The 16,922-nt window shown below is 37.7% G+C and overlaps 4 protein-coding genes across 4 annotated transcripts; 2 read left to right on the top strand and 2 right to left on the bottom strand.

Moving 5' to 3' along the window:
* Window positions 1–404: 404 nt before the first annotated feature.
* LOC126633170 (pentatricopeptide repeat-containing protein At5g10690) lies at window positions 405–4,744 on the bottom strand. The gene is made up of 11 exons (XM_050303721.1): window positions 4,298–4,744; window positions 4,090–4,222; window positions 3,743–3,840; window positions 3,392–3,553; window positions 3,222–3,290; window positions 2,904–3,039; window positions 2,182–2,414; window positions 1,806–1,883; window positions 1,493–1,561; window positions 950–1,126; window positions 405–768 (listed from the first exon to the last, which is right to left on the bottom strand). The coding sequence occupies exons 1-11, from the start codon at window positions 4,625–4,627 to the stop codon at window positions 505–507; spliced, it is 1,749 nt and encodes a 582-aa protein (XP_050159678.1). The 5' UTR covers window positions 4,628–4,744; the 3' UTR covers window positions 405–504.
* A 6,150-nt stretch (window positions 4,745–10,894) lies between these two features.
* Window positions 10,895–12,546, top strand: LOC126632522 (F-box protein AFR-like). The gene has a single exon (XM_050302946.1). The coding sequence runs from the start codon at window positions 11,162–11,164 to the stop codon at window positions 12,443–12,445; it is 1,284 nt and encodes a 427-aa protein (XP_050158903.1). The 5' UTR covers window positions 10,895–11,161; the 3' UTR covers window positions 12,446–12,546.
* An 807-nt stretch (window positions 12,547–13,353) lies between these two features.
* Window positions 13,354–14,115, top strand: LOC126632524 (uncharacterized). The gene has a single exon (XM_050302948.1). It carries the CDS (start codon window positions 13,797–13,799, stop codon window positions 13,995–13,997), a length of 201 nt encoding a protein of 66 aa, XP_050158905.1. The 5' UTR covers window positions 13,354–13,796; the 3' UTR covers window positions 13,998–14,115.
* A 482-nt stretch (window positions 14,116–14,597) lies between these two features.
* LOC126632523 (uncharacterized) lies at window positions 14,598–15,803 on the bottom strand. The gene is made up of 2 exons (XM_050302947.1): window positions 15,441–15,803; window positions 14,598–14,874 (listed from the first exon to the last, which is right to left on the bottom strand). Exons 1-2 carry the CDS (start codon window positions 15,786–15,788, stop codon window positions 14,692–14,694), a joined length of 531 nt encoding a protein of 176 aa, XP_050158904.1. The 5' UTR covers window positions 15,789–15,803; the 3' UTR covers window positions 14,598–14,691.
* Between the last annotated feature and the right edge of the window lie 1,119 nt (window positions 15,804–16,922).

Here is a 16,922-nt window from a genome sequence, read left to right as displayed (position 1 = left end):
CGTTTCGGAACAAATTCAAAACTTTATGCTTATGATCTGATGAGTTCATATTAAGAGACAAACAGTTCCGATTATAAGCATAAGATTATTTCACAATTTTGTGAAGCCAAGTATTGTCATTATACACAACGAGATTTGGAGACGTTCCTCGAAATGGGCCAAGATCTTTTCAATTCTGTCATTTTTCACTCTAAAATTTTATAATTGCATAAATATAAACCATGCGCTATTTGAGGATCAAGTCATTTGTTAAATTAGTGATGTGGCTGTTATGAGATTCATTGGTGGTAATGTATAAAATCCGACCACCAAGTTTATGCCTAGTCTGATTCGCTTAATTCTTCATTTTCCACCCGATGTCGGTTAGCTCCAGTTTTTTTTCCTCATCCTTACATATTTAATCATTTGAATGAATGCTACATTGATCACTACGATCATATATATATAACAAAAATTGAATTTACAAGGAGGAGGATACATATAGTTTCATGGTCTAACAGATTGTTACATGAGATTTCTACGTAAAGAAAGTCGACTCAGACCTGGCGTTTCGGATTCCGGTGACACTAGTTTACACAGTTGTTCGGCTGTAAAAACACCAGCAGCTCTCAAACTGGAAGCACTACCACCATATACTGAGCTATGGTTTATTACAATCACCATTTTATATCTATACTTCATGATCAGATCCACCACATGCCCGATTGACGTTCGAGTAGCAACACAAGGAGGCGGGCTTCTCATCATTGACGATAGAGGGGCGTTCATCTACACGATAGTATGCAAACTTGGATTAGCTCATAAAACATACAGCATGCAAACTTCGATACCAACCACCACGAGTTGATCTTGAAAATTTGGCAATTTAGCAGAACATAATCTATCAGATAATGGATTGTACGCTGCAGTATAGGATAGAAAACACTTTGGTTTTACCATCAATAAATACCTCTCGACAGTCTTCACGGTGCAATACACCAATGCAGCTACCCCAGTCATCTATGATGGGCACCACTGAATCCTTAAAGAAACGCATCACCACTTTGTTCAAGTCCAGGGTCCCATTAAGTGGCTGAGCTGCTTCAAAGGGCATCATGACACTTTCAATTGGTTCACTTGCCAATACCTAAATAGGAAAGGTGTAGGAAGATCAATCAGAAGTGACCAAAGATGTTGAACATAGACTACTAATAAGTCAGCCATTTGTTTCGATCAAGTTACACAAAATCCTCGTTCAGCAACTCAACTAGCAATTCTTTGTCAGTCCATTCAAAAATTAAAAAAAGTATTGAATAAATAAATGGTTATATCCAGTCACACTTCTTTCTACATAATTTGATCTTATACATTAAAGCCACTAACCATAGGTCCACTATCAAGCATCTTACAGCACTGATACCATACCCGACCATACATTTATGAAGGCATTAGGTTAGTACCTGAAGCGGTTATTTTTTTTACTATTTGAAAGGCCATAAGTATGTATGAAAACCTGAGGAAGTAGATAAGGACTCAATATCGATTTGGTGAATCCCAGCAAGGCCTCTATGCGGAGAGCCACCTGCAGTACAAAGGCATATTAAGGGGCTTTGACTCAGAACCAGAGAAATCAGAATGTAGTGGTAAGTATTGAAACCTAATAGATGGCCTACTTAGCCATCTCACTTCAAACTGAAGTTTGTGAAATTAAAAGAAAGAAGTCCAAAAAATCAAAATGACAATGTAGATTATCCATCACAAATGAATGTCCATGTTAAACTTTTTTACTTCAGAAGTATTAATAGTTGTAGAAGTAAAGGGATTACCATGCCTCCTCGACTTGTCCATGATATCCTCTTCCACCTTGTAATAGTACTTGCGAGGTATTTTACAGCCAAATCTACCTGACAAAACAAAAGGATAGTTTATAACATTAAAATTGTCAAGACTAGTCAGTTTCCATTTGCAAATCAAATGAAAAAGAATAGAGTTACATAGAAATTGAACTAGCTCATTACTTGATAAGTGTCATTCAGAGGGAAATAACTAAATGCAATTCTAATATCTCTGTGCAGTACCTGGATACTGAAGACAGCATCCAAATGCATCAAACACTATGAAGGTATATATTAATCAGCGATGGAAAGAGATGTATGCAGTAACACACCCCGTGCAGATGCCTGGAATGAGTTGATATAGTACCTGACCATCATTTAAAGCTGCCTCCATGAGTAGATGATCAGCTTCCTCTTGAACCATTGGGGAGATAGTTCCAGAAGTATCTCGCCACATGTGCTCATTTAGATTTTCAACGGTACTGTAATCTCCACTAACAGAAAATGCCCGCATGAAGGAAAGATAGAGGTGAGGTTTTGGTCGTAAATTTGGCTTTCCCCCAGCCCGCTTTAATATTTCTCCCAATATGCATAAAGCACCTAATTATCACAAACAAGAAATTAATCAGTAGAAGAGTGAGAATTGGTTTCAATTCCTAGCCCTTCAAACTCCAGCATCCTTCCAAAGTGGATAAACAAAAGGAACGTCCAGCCAATATGCAGCATACGTGGTGCAGTTGACTTATAATGAGAGTTCTAATAGAGAAAATACAATGCAGTTACTTTCATGTCAACATAAGCATGCAAATATACAACTCAATTCAAACGGTATCTTTGGCACATTTTTTTTGTCACCATGATACCTTGTAGCCTTGACATTTGGCAGAAGGAAGGCATAATTTTTAGTTCGTGCTCATTTTTTTTGGTCAATTTTTTGTGCTCGTTATATGATTGAAAATTATGCAGCTTTTCTATGTGCAAGTGCGATTGAACTTTAAAATCATTAGGAAAATGCATAGATATGAACATCAACAATTTCGGATAACTGAAACTCCTTGTATTGCAAACTATTTTTCATGCACAACATACCTTTTATTGAGCCACAATTTAGCAAAGCATCAGCTGCTGCAGTGTATGCTGTTCGATCAATGAACAAACCAATATATGTTTTCATTTCCAATATGATCTTCTGAACTGAATTGATATCTTTGGAATCCCCAAATCCCTGCCAAAGGAAGACACAACAGACAAAACAAACATCAAAATCTAAGGAGCAGACACGTTTAGACTTTAGAGGATATAGATGATATAAAAGAAAGTTTGGATTCATTGTGGCAGTAAAAATGCGAATACTTTAAACATGTCCTTAAATTCCATTAAAAAGTTACTGAAACAAAAATAACGGACCTTAAGTAATGTAGTGTAAGTGACCACATCTGGGAAAAGGTCACCATGGCTAAATTTCTGTGCTTCATCCTGAAAAAAGAACAGCATTTAGAACCTTAATATAGGCAACCAGCTAATACAATTAAACATAATATACAGGCTCTAAACTAGCCTTTCTTATAGCTTGGGACCTTCATTTCCTCAAAAAACTGCATTGCAATGTCCAACTTTCCAGCTTTTACACATGCAGATATCAGAGTATTATAGGTGAGCCTATCAGGCTTTAATCCTAGACGTAATATCTCGTCGTGCATGGTTATTGCACCCTGAGGAAGGCCTGCATTGATATATCCCTGAAAATTAGGTGCAGAAACCACTTAAGAAACAACATTGATTAACTAAAACAACAAAGTTTAGGATCGTGCATACACACAACACTGTCTGTAGCATAATTGTAAAGCTCAGTCTTTGAAAAGCAAAAGAAAATTCATACTTTAATTTGTCAAATCTCTTAAAGAACTATACATAGGTCAGTGCGGAACCTTCATTAGTAAGTTGTAGACTCTGACTGTAAGACTGCCACCTTCGCGAAGGAGAAAACCATAGTGATGAAGAAGCCCATTAGAGCGGCGTAAATCTCCTGCACTACACCAATAAGCAAACGGCGGATGCATCTCTATGATCAACTAATATTGTGTAGTATAACAACACTATAATAGTAATAAAAATGTATGCAGAATTACGGATCATCTTCCAACTGGGTACTAGGGTTATAAAGCATTAGAAAACATTAGAAAACACTGTGAACATACAATAAACACATAGTAAAGCACTAGCTTTATAAAGCATTGGAAAACATTTTGTTATTGTTCGAAATCTTAATTCAGACCTGCTTCAACTAGAGCATTGAGCAGACCAAGAACAAGAGGTGCTGACAATTTCGGACTTCCCAATGCAGTGCCTCGCTCCACAGATTCAAGTACATAAAATGCTTCATCAATTCTCCGTGCCGCGCCCAAACCCTGTACAACAAAACCCCCAAACTCTCTCATACCTAAATCTCTAAAACAAAATTTGAAAAGAACCCAAAAGAGTACCTTTAAGATGGTTCCATATGTGATAGTATCAACGCCACAGCTTCCTGGCTCAGCCATTTCGTCGAACAACATGAGTGCAGAGTCAATATCGCCGCAATGTACACAAGCCTCCACGACCGCGTTCATCACAACCGTGTTCAGCTTCCCGAATCGTTCTTTAGCGACCTCTATCTCCTCCATTATCTGGTGAAGCTGTCTCCGGCGGGTGAGCTGGACAACGCGGGAGGTGAGTCGCCGGAGATTGGGTTTGCGGGGAGGGGAGGTGCTGATTCGACGGCGTCGTAATGAGTAGGAAGAACAGACGGCGAAGGAGGCCGAGAAGGTTTGCATTGTTTTTGGTGGTGGTGGGGAGGCTCAGAGCCAGCCATCGGCCATGGATGCCTCTCTCTTCTATCTCTACAGATAATGTCAGTCGGACTCAGAGACGGAAAGTGTTGGGGAGCTGTTAGCTTATTGGCGGGTAAATTAATTGTGGACTGTTTTGGGCTTTTACAGGTCCAAGGCCCACCTGGCCCAAAATATATATTGGAGAGAATTGATATTTGTTTTTCTTTTATCGATTAAATATTAAACGCAACACTTCGTTTCCATTTTAATATTGAACATATTTTTAAACTTAGGTTGTAAACTTGTAATACAGGTGAAGAATCGAATCAATATCATAAGAGGAGTGTAGCCCAACTTGTATCAAAAGAAAAAAAAAAATCAATTTTCTACAAAGGCATTAAAACAATAAATCTAGCTAATAAGTTGTGATCTAATCTAATTTTTTTTGTGACTGACTGGTATTACAGTTTAGTGGTATCATTTTTCTACACATATAAGTGAGAGGTTTCTATTGTACTCAAAACACAATTACGTAAGTGGTATTATTTCACGTGTTATAATGAATGTATGACATTATCCAATTTTTATACTATATTAAGAAAAACAAATATGCCTATCATAATTTGAGTTGAATAATAACATTACGTGCCCGTATTTCTTTGATATATGTTTTGAATACATATATATTTTTAGCACGTAAATCTCCTTCCATAATCACCAAGAGGCAAGGACTCACCTTGGTTCTCCTTCTTCTTTATTTATTTTATACCTTCTATTTATTTAACATGTTTGTAGGATTGGTTTATGCATATTTTTATATATTGTTGCATTGTATATAATATAGGTACAAAGAATTCCGCATATATTCACTTACGTACTTGAGAAATTGGTAGCTTACTTTCCGCACAGAGGTTTGTATGTTTTGTTCATATTTACATTTAGTGAAATTGAACTCAAATGAATTTGGTAGCGTTTTTTTCTGTTTGAAGTTGAACTGAATCATATTTACATTTATCCCCGTATCGTATAAGTTGCGGAAGGCGTAGTAATCCCTTGCAAATGCCCGTCGAATCCTCTAGTTGTTGCTCCTGGGTTCCTATGCTTCAGATTCCTCGTGACATTTTCTTTGATTGGATTCCCATATCTATTTTACCGACGGGTTATATGGAGTTGTAAAACATTCGTCGCTAGTATCTAATGTTCTTATTCCCGTACGTATTTCGATCCCGAAAAGCACTTTCGAATTTGCAGAGATAACTAAAGTGCTTTGTTTTTTGTTTTTGACATAGGCTCTCAATATATAGTACTAGCAGCGGGCTGCGGTTGCAGCGCTGTTAATTTTATGGCCAACGTTGGGAATGCTGGACCATCACAAAAACGTGTATGTGGATCACAACCCTTGCAGTGGCAGCACAAATAGTTGCCCTAATTTTGGTATTCATTTTCTTCTTGGTTCCGTCATGGAACTTCCATGCGTCTCCTCTTTTCATCCTTCTTCTGGAGCTTCTCAATCAAAGACTTTGAAGAAGATTCAAATCATAAAAAAATTCACAAGCAAAGTATAGTACCTGCATCTCTTGTAACAAGCAAAGTAGTACCGATCATTTTGACCTTTTTTAATGAGTATTTTACCCCTATAAGAAAAGGTGACACATTAGTTAAAGTAATTAATCCGATCCCCACAGCTACTCAGCCATTCAGGGAACGTGTGAATATGATTATTTGCATGAGTATGAGATGGATATGGAGAAACTCCAATTTTCTATCGTGGTTATGAATATGATTTTTATCAAACGGGACCTACAGTGACGTGGTTATGAATGATTTTTACCAATAGGGGCTTTGCCCTATTGTATATTGATCTCTCTAATCAATCAGACAGCCAGTGGAGGTCTTGCCAGCCATCGTCCATGGAATATGAATCTCTCTATTCAGTCAGAGACTGAAGCTGAAGCTTGTGAGCTGTTAGCTTATTGGTTGGTTAAATTAATGGTGTCTGTTATGGGCATATAGATTACTGGAGTCCCAAATTATTCGGTTAGACAACATACACACTTTTTTCGGATAATCCTTATTTTTACCTTTCACATATTGTTCATTGATTTTTTTCAGTTCCTTTGATCCGATAGTTAGAAGTTGAGAATGATGTGTGAGAAGTAAAAGTAAGTATGTGGATAGCATCACCTTTTTTATTTTATTCGAGCAATGTTGTAACCTAGTCTAAGTATTCGAATTTAAGTACTAAGAGGGAGCAGAAAAAGTTGAAATTACTTATCGGTAGAACATCACCTTTGGATTCTTCTAAGAATATATTTTAGGACGCATATGGATCTTTTTATTAAATCACCGTGCTTCTATGTTACGCTTCCAGTAAAAGTGATAATAATTAAGTAGAAGCTCTTCTATAGTGAAAGCTTTACTATTTAAATCGTGATTTTTTGCTCTTATTAGACTGTATGATATATTACATTGTAAAGATTATAAATCTTCAAATATAGACCACTCGTTTAGATAATTTACACACATGATCGATGATTCAGATTGACAAACATGATATCGTCATTCAGAATAGATAAGTGTAAAGAAAATGCAAATGGGTTGAAACACAATATAAATGTGTATTGTGTGTGTACATAAGGAGTTGAAAAAGTGGACTAATTAAGCTTGTGAAACAAAAAGCTACCTTTTAGCTGAAAACATGTATATATAAAGGTAGGCATGCATATCTTCATTTTCTTTATTGCTAAACTACGCCTTTAACCGTTTTTTTTCAACACTGTTTCGATTCATAGGCGCCATCCAACTTTTTTTTGTTTATAGTACATACCTAGAAAAAACTGCACATCATAATTTACTTTTTGAGTTTCATGCTCATCCCACCATTTAAGGTAAAAGCAACTTTTCTACTTTCCACACGAGAAAGGGCAACATGAAATGGGCGATGTTGGGGAAAGATTTAGTGTGACATTTCAGACTAATAGTTTAACGTTATTTTAAAAGTTATAAGATGGATATTAGTTTAACTTAGAGGGGTAAGTGCGAATAAATTTCAACTTTAAAATTCAATGTTAGTTATAATTCTCAAATTAATTTTCATATTCTATTCAAATCACATTCAAAACTATCCTCCACATATGCAATTAAGCAAAGAAATAAAATGTGCACATTGGATGTAGGATCTAATGAGGCAAAATTCAACACTAAGAAAATCCTCGAGCTCTCAAGTAAGGACAAACACTAAAGGAAATGATTACACAAAGACTTCAAAACTCATCAACTAGACACATATACTAGTAGGCAATTTTATCTCCACACTTTGCTACTCGATCTCTCTTCAGCATTCAAGTAGAAGTGGCATGACACTAACACCATTGTCAATCACCTTTTTCTTGAACTTTGCAAGATATTAACGAGATCATGCATAAATGTATGAAATGAAATGATTTTTTGAAAATTAACCAATTACGAGTTTCACAAGGCAAATTTTCATAACCAATGTCTAATTAATGGCTAGTTTAGTATTGTTGTTAACTAAGATCTTGAACCGGCTCGACCAGGTCCAAGTCCTCTGCTTTAAAAGAACTCCCTCTGGGGCCAAATTCCCGACCTCAAATCCCTCTCCTTAAACGACAACAACTTCTTCAGTGTTTTCCCCTCTTCCATTTTTGACCTCCACCACCTCAAACGTATTTGTTTATTTGGAGGATCTGGAAGGAGGAGAGGGATGATCGTTAATGCAGTGGTGGTGACGGTGTTGCGCCGGAGTGGGGGGAGAATGAGAGTACGAGAGGTCCTTCCAGATTGAGTGCTAAGGACAAAGTCTGTCATTTTGTGGACTTTAGAAAGTTTCATTAAAGATGCCCTGTTGCTCCGCATGCTTTGGAAAAAATCTAGTTTTTCAAAGCAGCAATTAGCTACTTTTGCTTTTATGCTGTTAATAACTGCTTTTTTTTTTTTTTTTTCAAAGCACGGTCTCAAACCAGTACTAAAGCGCATGAAAAAAAAACAGTGATCAAACACTAAAAATTTCTCTTTAGAAACACTTGGCAATAACACTGATTTTTCTGGATCGAAAATAGTTCTTTGTGCACTTGAAGCTGCTTGCAAACGTGTGCTCTCAAATGATTGCATGCAGTAAAAGCAACCAAAACCAAACTCTGATTCACGCGGCAATAAAGATGAAAAATACATATAAAGCCACTTTACCCTTGGGCATGCGGGCACTTGAATTTCCTCTCTTTTTAATGTATTGCTGCTAGTGTTCTATCTCATACGGCAACAACCTAATTGCGTATGCGACATCATCAACATAAAATGAATAAACTTATTTGGAAGTGTTTTTAAAATGATTGAAAGCGATTTTAATGAAGAAAAAAAATTTCGATTCCAAAAGCAACAGTTATGTGCTTTTTGCAAGAAACACTTTAAGTGTTTTTTCAAGATTCACTTGCATTTTAACTAAGAATTGGTTTAAAAAATAATTATATCAAAAAAGTTTTCAGTTATTTTAAAAACACTTTCAAATGAGTTGTATCTAAGCAGGAAAGGATAGGCGGCGCCGTTATTCACGTGTTTTGTAGAAGCAAAATCACTTCTTGCATCTCGAAAGACCGGAAAGTTTATTGTGTTATTAAATTATGATTCGACCTTTTATATAAGTGATCAATAACATTGATTGAAATTACAGGTTACAAGAGTGTGATAAGAGAACATTTTTCATAAGATACGTGTACGCTAAGCAAAATTATCACAACATTAGGGTATCTAATCAAACCATAAAGAGGAGGCCCTACAACAATTACTATAGCCACACTCATTAAAGTAATGGGATTATTAGTCTCTCCATCAACTTCATCTTCCCACCTATATATACATACCCCACAAAAATTGATTTTTTATTTATTTTATAAAGTAGTGCTATTCACATTCTCTTTTTATCTCTTACATATTTTTGTTATTTTTTGTTAGTTTATCTTTTTCAGCTTATTAGATCTGACAATCATAAAAAAATAAATGTGTATGAAATATAAAATTAAATGTGTAGATAACACTACTTTTTTTATATTCCAATCAATCATCATGCAGCACCACTATGCATCTTAATTGGATCTATCTTAACCAAAGTCTAAAATATCGATATTATGCCGATATTTCCATCGAAATTTCCGTGTTTTTGGACTACCGATATTTCCGATATCATCGATATTTTAGACCTTGATAGGAACTCTATGTGGTACTAAATCACTCATGTATCTTACCATGCAATGTATAAAGTGTAAAATATTGTACTAATTCATTATATATAAATGATTATGGTGTGTTTAAACTTCTTTAATTAATTACTACATATTTTCTACACTCATAATGTTTGCCAGCTCGCTATATAATTAACTTAAATCAGTTAAATCTATCATGCAATGCATTTCATTCCAATGTTTTGTGATAAACTAATAGATAATTGACTAAATAAACATCCTGCAAAGTTTCAATAAAAATTTCCAAGTTTTTCTTATAATTTTCGTGGTTTTTATTCAATTTTTATTGATATCGATAATATCCCGATATTTCCATCGAAATTTCCGTATTTTTAGACTACCGATATTTTCGATATCATCAACATTTTAGACCTTGATCTTAACCCAACTCCATTCTTACCCTCCCCAAAACCAAAACAAGTCTTTATACATCCACTTCCCCATTTCTTTATTCTTTAAATCCCTCCAAAATTCCATTATTTTCAAAAACCAACCACTTCCCCTCTATTCTTTCCAAATCTTGTTATCTTGTTTGTCAATTTATCGTATATCGATGTGGTCAAACTCCATTCTTACCCTCCCCAAAACCAAAACAAGTCTTTATACATCCACTTCCCCATTTCTTTATTCTTTAAATCCCTCCAAAATTCCATTATTTTCAAAAACCAACCACTTCCCCTCTATTCTTTCCAAATCTTGTTATCTTGTTTGTCAATTTATCGTATATCGATGTGGTCAATTTTCATTAGGTTTTATTTATATTCTATTTTAAATTTTAAATTTAAAATGATTTCTAACCGTACGATATACGATGAACGAACAAAATTGATTGATCCTTGAATCCCCACAAAGAGGATCCTTGTTCATTCTTTCCGGCTTTAGAATCCCATTTGGTCACTGGATTTATCCTTTTTCGGATTAAAAATCATTTTGATCATTCTATTTACACCCGGTTCCACTCAAACTTTTGATTCGTTTCTCATTTCTTTAATCCCGCAGAAGTCTCCGTCTTTCGGATCTGCCAGTGTGTGTGTTCTCAAGTTTTGTGGCGTCACTTTTTGCCTTATATTCCGGTTTCTAGATGCACACCCACAAAACTACAAATGCCACCCAATCACAAACCCAAAATTCTTCAACCAAATTTAATCCCCATTTAATTAAGACACCCTTTTGACCACCCACTATTTCTTCCACAAAAGTAAAATCTTTGCTTCGTCATCACACTCCTGAATTTGATCTCCATGATCTCTCTTTCCTCACTATAAATACTCATATATAGAATATGCTCTGCAACTACAATCCTTCAGCTAGACCAAGTGTCGAACACCTTGCAAACTCACTTTTCGATCCATGCATTCTTCAAGAAACTCAAAATTTTCGATCATTTCTTCATCTGGGTAGTTTTATTTTACGTGTTTGTATTCGAATGTCGAAAATGGCGGCTCCGAGATCATCATCTGGATCAAACCCAGGTTCTGATCAGTGTTCTAACCAAGAAATCAGCATGAACAAATCTGAGCCGTTGATTCCCGGATTGCCGGACGAGGTTGCCGAGCTCTGCCTGCTCTATCTTCCCTATCCGTACCAAGCTTTGGTGCGTTCGGTTTCTGCTTCATGGAACAGAGCCATTACAGGCCCTAGCTTTGTTCTTTGCAAGAAGTCTTTGTCTTTGCCTTTGCCTTATCTTTTCGTTTTGGCCTTCAACAAATCAACGGCCAGGATCCAGTGGCAAGCGCTGGACCCACGATCTGGCCGTTGGTTTGTTTTGCCTCCCATGCCGTGTCCCAAGGCCGCTTGCCCGCCGGGGTTTGCTTGTGCTTCCCTGCCACGTGAGGGGACGCTCGTTGTAGCGGGCGGCGTGCGGTCGGACACAGAATGTTCTATGGAAACAACCTTTGTGTATCGAACATCTACAAATCAATGGTTGACAGCCGCTCCAATGCGGACCCCACGGTCATTTTTCGACGCTGGAAATATCAACGGAAAGATCTTGGCCGTCGGAGGCGGCAAGGATCACTATGGCAGCTCGATCACGGCCGTGGACTGTTACGACCCTAAAAAAGACACGTGGGAGGCATATGCCCCTCTGCCTGGTGGACTGGCCAAGTATGATTCCAATGTGGTGGGCAACAAGATGTACGTGACCGAGGGGTGGACGTGGCCGTTTATGTACTCGCCACGTGGCGTGGTCTACGACCCTGACGATAACACGTGGCAAGAGATGAGGCCGGGAATGAGGGACGGGTGGACGGGCGTGAGCGTGGTCGTGGGTGGCAGGCTGTTGGTGATATCGGAGTACGGGGATTGTCCGATGAAGGCGTACGACCCTGATAAGGACACGTGGCGGTACGTGGGTGGGGACAGGTTCCCATGTGAGGCACTGAGACGCCCCTTCGCTGCGAGCGGGGTGGAAGGGAACATATATGTGGTGGCATGCGGGTTGAATGTGGGCGTAGGAAGGCTGTCCGAGTGTGAAGCAGAGCTAAAAGTTGAGTGGCAGCTCCTGCCAGCTCCAAGTGCTTTTAGGGGTTTTTCTCCTTCTAGTTGTCAAGTGCTTTTTGCCTAAATTATTGAGTTGTTCAATTATATCTGCTTTTGGCTTTGTTAGGCAATTTCTCAATTAAACTTGTGGGCAAATCCAACTTTTCTAAAATTGTTTGGTTAGAATATTGTTCTACAGCTAGGCCTAATATTTGCTTTGCTCTTCCACATAGACATGGAAGCACTTTCGTAGCTTTGTTTTAACACTTTCATTGACCCAAATTACTATAATCTAACCAATTATTAACTTAGTAACCCTCTTGGTGGGCTATGAAATCAGTCATATCTTATCCAAATCTTTGTACAATATTTTTCCTTGGTTCGAGATTAAAGTTTTTGGACCGATGCCGTACTTTTTAGTAAAGAAAGAAAAAAGTAATGGACGGTCATTTTTTTCGACAAAGATAAATTTTTTTACTACAATCAACTAAGGAAAATGACTTGTGGTTTATCGTTTAACCCAAACCGAGGTTTTTTGTTTGAATTTTCTTTCTCCAATTTGCTGGTTTGAAAGATGAAAAGTTGAATCAACTAATAATTTGGTTAGTTGCTGTGTTTTGAGCGGATTCAGATTGTCCCAGGCGCTTTGAGAGCTGCAACATCTTTTTCATGCTTTTAATTATTGGGTAGAAAATTTACAGCAATCCAATTAAAGCCAAAAATCTTTAAAAAGATTGTGAAGGACCCACTTGAATTGATTTATAGTTGACAAGCATCATGTTGTTTTGAAAAAGCAGTGTGACCACAATATCCCGTCGCTTTATGTGCACAAGAATATTATATTAGTGGGATCGACGAAAGGTGATGAAGGTATATGAATCTGTTTCTCTAAAAATCATACATTCCTTTGACGTAACAAAGGGACCCTAATGGGACGAGCGCTACAATCAGTCGAGTTTAGCCATGCGCAACCAATTCTAGCATTTTTTGATGCTTTATTTTCTTTTTCGCTCATGTCAGAAAAGGGAAGTCACAATTGTTGACACGCATTGAGGAAAATAAGGGGTGCAGAAGAAGGAAAGAATCAACTTGTATATATCTAGATAGATAGATATAACATAAACTTCTTATCGTATGTAAATTGTTCGTAACCTCTGGGGTTTGGAATCTTCTAGATACGCGGTTTTTGCATAACCATTTGGACCTGCATTCCAAGCTTCCAGATTAAGCTACGTTTTCCAGGAAAGTTCCCTATCTCTCTGTATAAATAGGAATTGCCTTGCACCTCGTATGCCAGCAAACAACAGTTTCAGTTTCCGACCACTGCGAACAAATCACGAAGCAGAAACCCAAGATAGGAAAGAAAGGAAGGCAGACAGGCAGAGGAGCAAGCGAAGCCGGAAGCCTTGAGGTTAAAGGAAGAAGGATATTCCATCATGTGTTTGGTGTTCGTGTGTGATGAAGAAGAGAGGGTGCTATCAAGGCAACCGGCACCGGGGGCATGCCCTTACTGTGGAGGAATGGTGCAAGCCATGGATGTTGAGAGCAACTGGAGGTTTTGCTTCCTTCCGCTGTATTGGAGGACCAAGCGCAAGTTCTACTGCAGCTTGTGTACTAGAAAATTGGTCGTGCAATGATAAACTCACATGATATGTAGAGAGATTGCAGTTTGAGATTTTGTATATATAACAAAATATATAGTGTGACATTTTATTGTTACTGAAACAACAAAATGACAGACTCTGTTTACATATACATGCTTCGTTCTTGTGTTCTTTCTAAATTTCCGAACTGAATTGAACCGCCCCTCTAGATTTTACCTCTTAACCAATTAAGAATGGTATGTGTCTTAGTTATCTACAACCCCAGTTTCATGGTTTCTCTTCCGGACATTCCTTCCAACTAAAACCGGCAGAGAGAAGTCTGTCTAAAGTCTTCAAATCGTTGAATCTTATGGACCAAAGAGGATATCCAAGCTCATAAGGGAGAAATCTGTTCTTCCTAAGTTCATTCCTCTAAAGTTTCAAATTGCTAAATCATAAGGGCAAACACGAAACAGAGTCCCATGGTATAGCCCTGCATTAGGATTATATCGAAATGCATAGGCCAAATTTACTTTCTTTGTATAAAACAAAAATCTTGGGTACTTCTTGCGCTAAATAACACAAAGGAACACTGTGACATGCTAATCAACTGTATTCCAACACATTTAACATAAAGGGGAAGCAAAACCGAAAAGGATTAAGATCCAATTCATAAACGAACACATTATGCTTGAAAGTCGTATACAAATCAATTCATGGCTGTGCACTAATGAGGATGACAATAACATCACTTACAGAGTTTCAACTTTTTAAAATATGCGGATACCACGGATTTCGGGTACGGCTTTGTGGCGAGACAAGTTGGGAAGTTTTCGGGTTGTTCAATCCAGAGCTTGTGTGCTATGCCACCTGCTTTGAGCTTCTCTGACAAATTCACTATCTGGGGTTCTCCCTTCACCTCAAGGGTAACCTGCAAAAGTTCACAAGGACATTGTAATCAAATTTTCAACAATCAGTACCAAGTAAAAACAACAGTAAATAAGTAAATTCTCAAAACCCAGTTAACTGATTCACAAGAAAACTCCCAGTAAAACTAACAACACAAATTTGGCAGAAATCTCAGTGACCCAATTGAACGAACATTAACTTTAAACTATGCAACCTCATATTATCTACAGTTTCCTACATATTTAACTCTGTAAAGACTGTAACTTTATGCTGTAGCACAAAGAATTTCATACATTTTGTGGGCCCAAGTGGACAAAATTCATGGTATAGGCTTAAAACCCTTCTAAAAAATGAAGACATGTAACATTAACCTCAAAGTTCGAACCCCTTCTGCTTAGTTTATTTTAGATTAGAATACGGCTTCGAGCTAGTTTAGATTAAATTAGAATATCGCTTTGATAAAATAAAAATCAAAACTACTAAGAATCACACCTTCATTCCACATTCGTAACCAAAACCCAGAAATCTAAAACTGTTAAGCCCTACAAAACTCCAATTTTTTTCAAAAATTCAAGCTTTTGGATTTACCTTATGCATAGAATCGATGTTTTCTGGGCTGCAGTACTGGAGGGTGATGGGATCGTCTTTGTGGGACCAAATGGCGGATACGGAGGCATGGCAGCCCTGTGTGACCACGCTGCCCGTCGGCCACGTGTCGATTAGGTCTCGCCGGAGCACGACGTACTGAACCAGGACGTCCGTTGTGTCGGATTTTGGGATGTCCGGATTGGCCTCGGCGGCTGGTTGACTCATCGAATTTCGGATGAGTCGAATCGGGGCGGGGGCCGCGTTGGATGGAGGTTTGGCCCCAATTCTGATTCGAGGGACTGAAAGTGAAAGTGAGGTGGGACGAAGTGGCGCGAGTATACACGCCATGATATAATTACACGTTGGAGCATCCTTCCACACTGTCCTACTTTATGCAATTTTTTTATTTTTTTATTTTTTTTAAATTACCAATTAAATTTTTTTTTTCTAAAATTTAAATTAAGGCTTTTTTTTTTCCTCTTTTTTTCCAGAATTGCTATTGGCACTTAAATTTTTTAGAATAAAGTGAGAAATATATGACGACATTTAGTGCTAATAGCAGTTCCAAGGGCAAAGCGAAGTTACTAGCTCTATAAAATGAGAAAATCTTCGGTTAAACTACATGAATCACATGGATGGTCTAGTTAATATCACAAAAATATGAACCTCTTGTGCTAATTATATTTGGCCTCACTCAATCTCACGTTAATCTCCTCCTTGTGAGAGAGTTGTGGTATGTCACACCCTGCGAAAGATTCACCGCTACAAGATTGGGTTGGGATATAAATTGTAACGGTCCGTACCTGGAAGTTATGGTTTTATAATTTTAATACATGAAATTACGGAAATACCCTAGGGGCAAAGTGTGATTTTTCGAGGACGTATGTGATTCTCGTATATTTTGTCATGTTTCTTGACATATTTGGATAGAGCTCGATCTTATGGATGTAAAGGTACGAGTAGAAGTGAATTTGGAGTTACGGTTAAAGTTTTGTTGAGTTACAAACCTGAAAGTATTTGGAACAAATCACTATTTTAATTATCTTACACTATATTTTATTAGTATTACGAAAATGATTTTTTATGATATATGTGGGTGTAGTTGGTGAAATAGGAAGGGGAGAAAAAGGGATTGGGCAAAGCTACCCAATCGGAGGACAAAAGTGGAAAAGGCTGCTGCCCTATCAGGAAGAAGAAAGGAGGGAAACTGACCAATAGGAGGGGAGAGCAAGGAGGGGAAAGGAGGGAGGAAGAAGAGGAGGAAATTGGGCCGACCCGTATAACCGTCGGACCCGACCCGGATCTTCCCCTTTCTGGCGATTTTCTACCATTTTTTCGGCAATCTAAACCACCTAACCACCTGGGAAACAATCTAGGACCCTCACTCTACCTATTCCACCCCAAATTTGAGAGAATTTAGCCTTGAAATAGTGTACACCCTTATGGGGGGTGCGCAGTTCGTGGTGGCAATCCACCCAAATT

This window comes from Malus sylvestris, chromosome 8, assembly GCF_916048215.2.
Source record: "Malus sylvestris chromosome 8, drMalSylv7.2, whole genome shotgun sequence".
NCBI lineage: Eukaryota > Viridiplantae > Streptophyta > Magnoliopsida > Rosales > Rosaceae > Malus > Malus sylvestris.
This window is presented reverse-complemented; position numbering and strand designations above follow the sequence as displayed.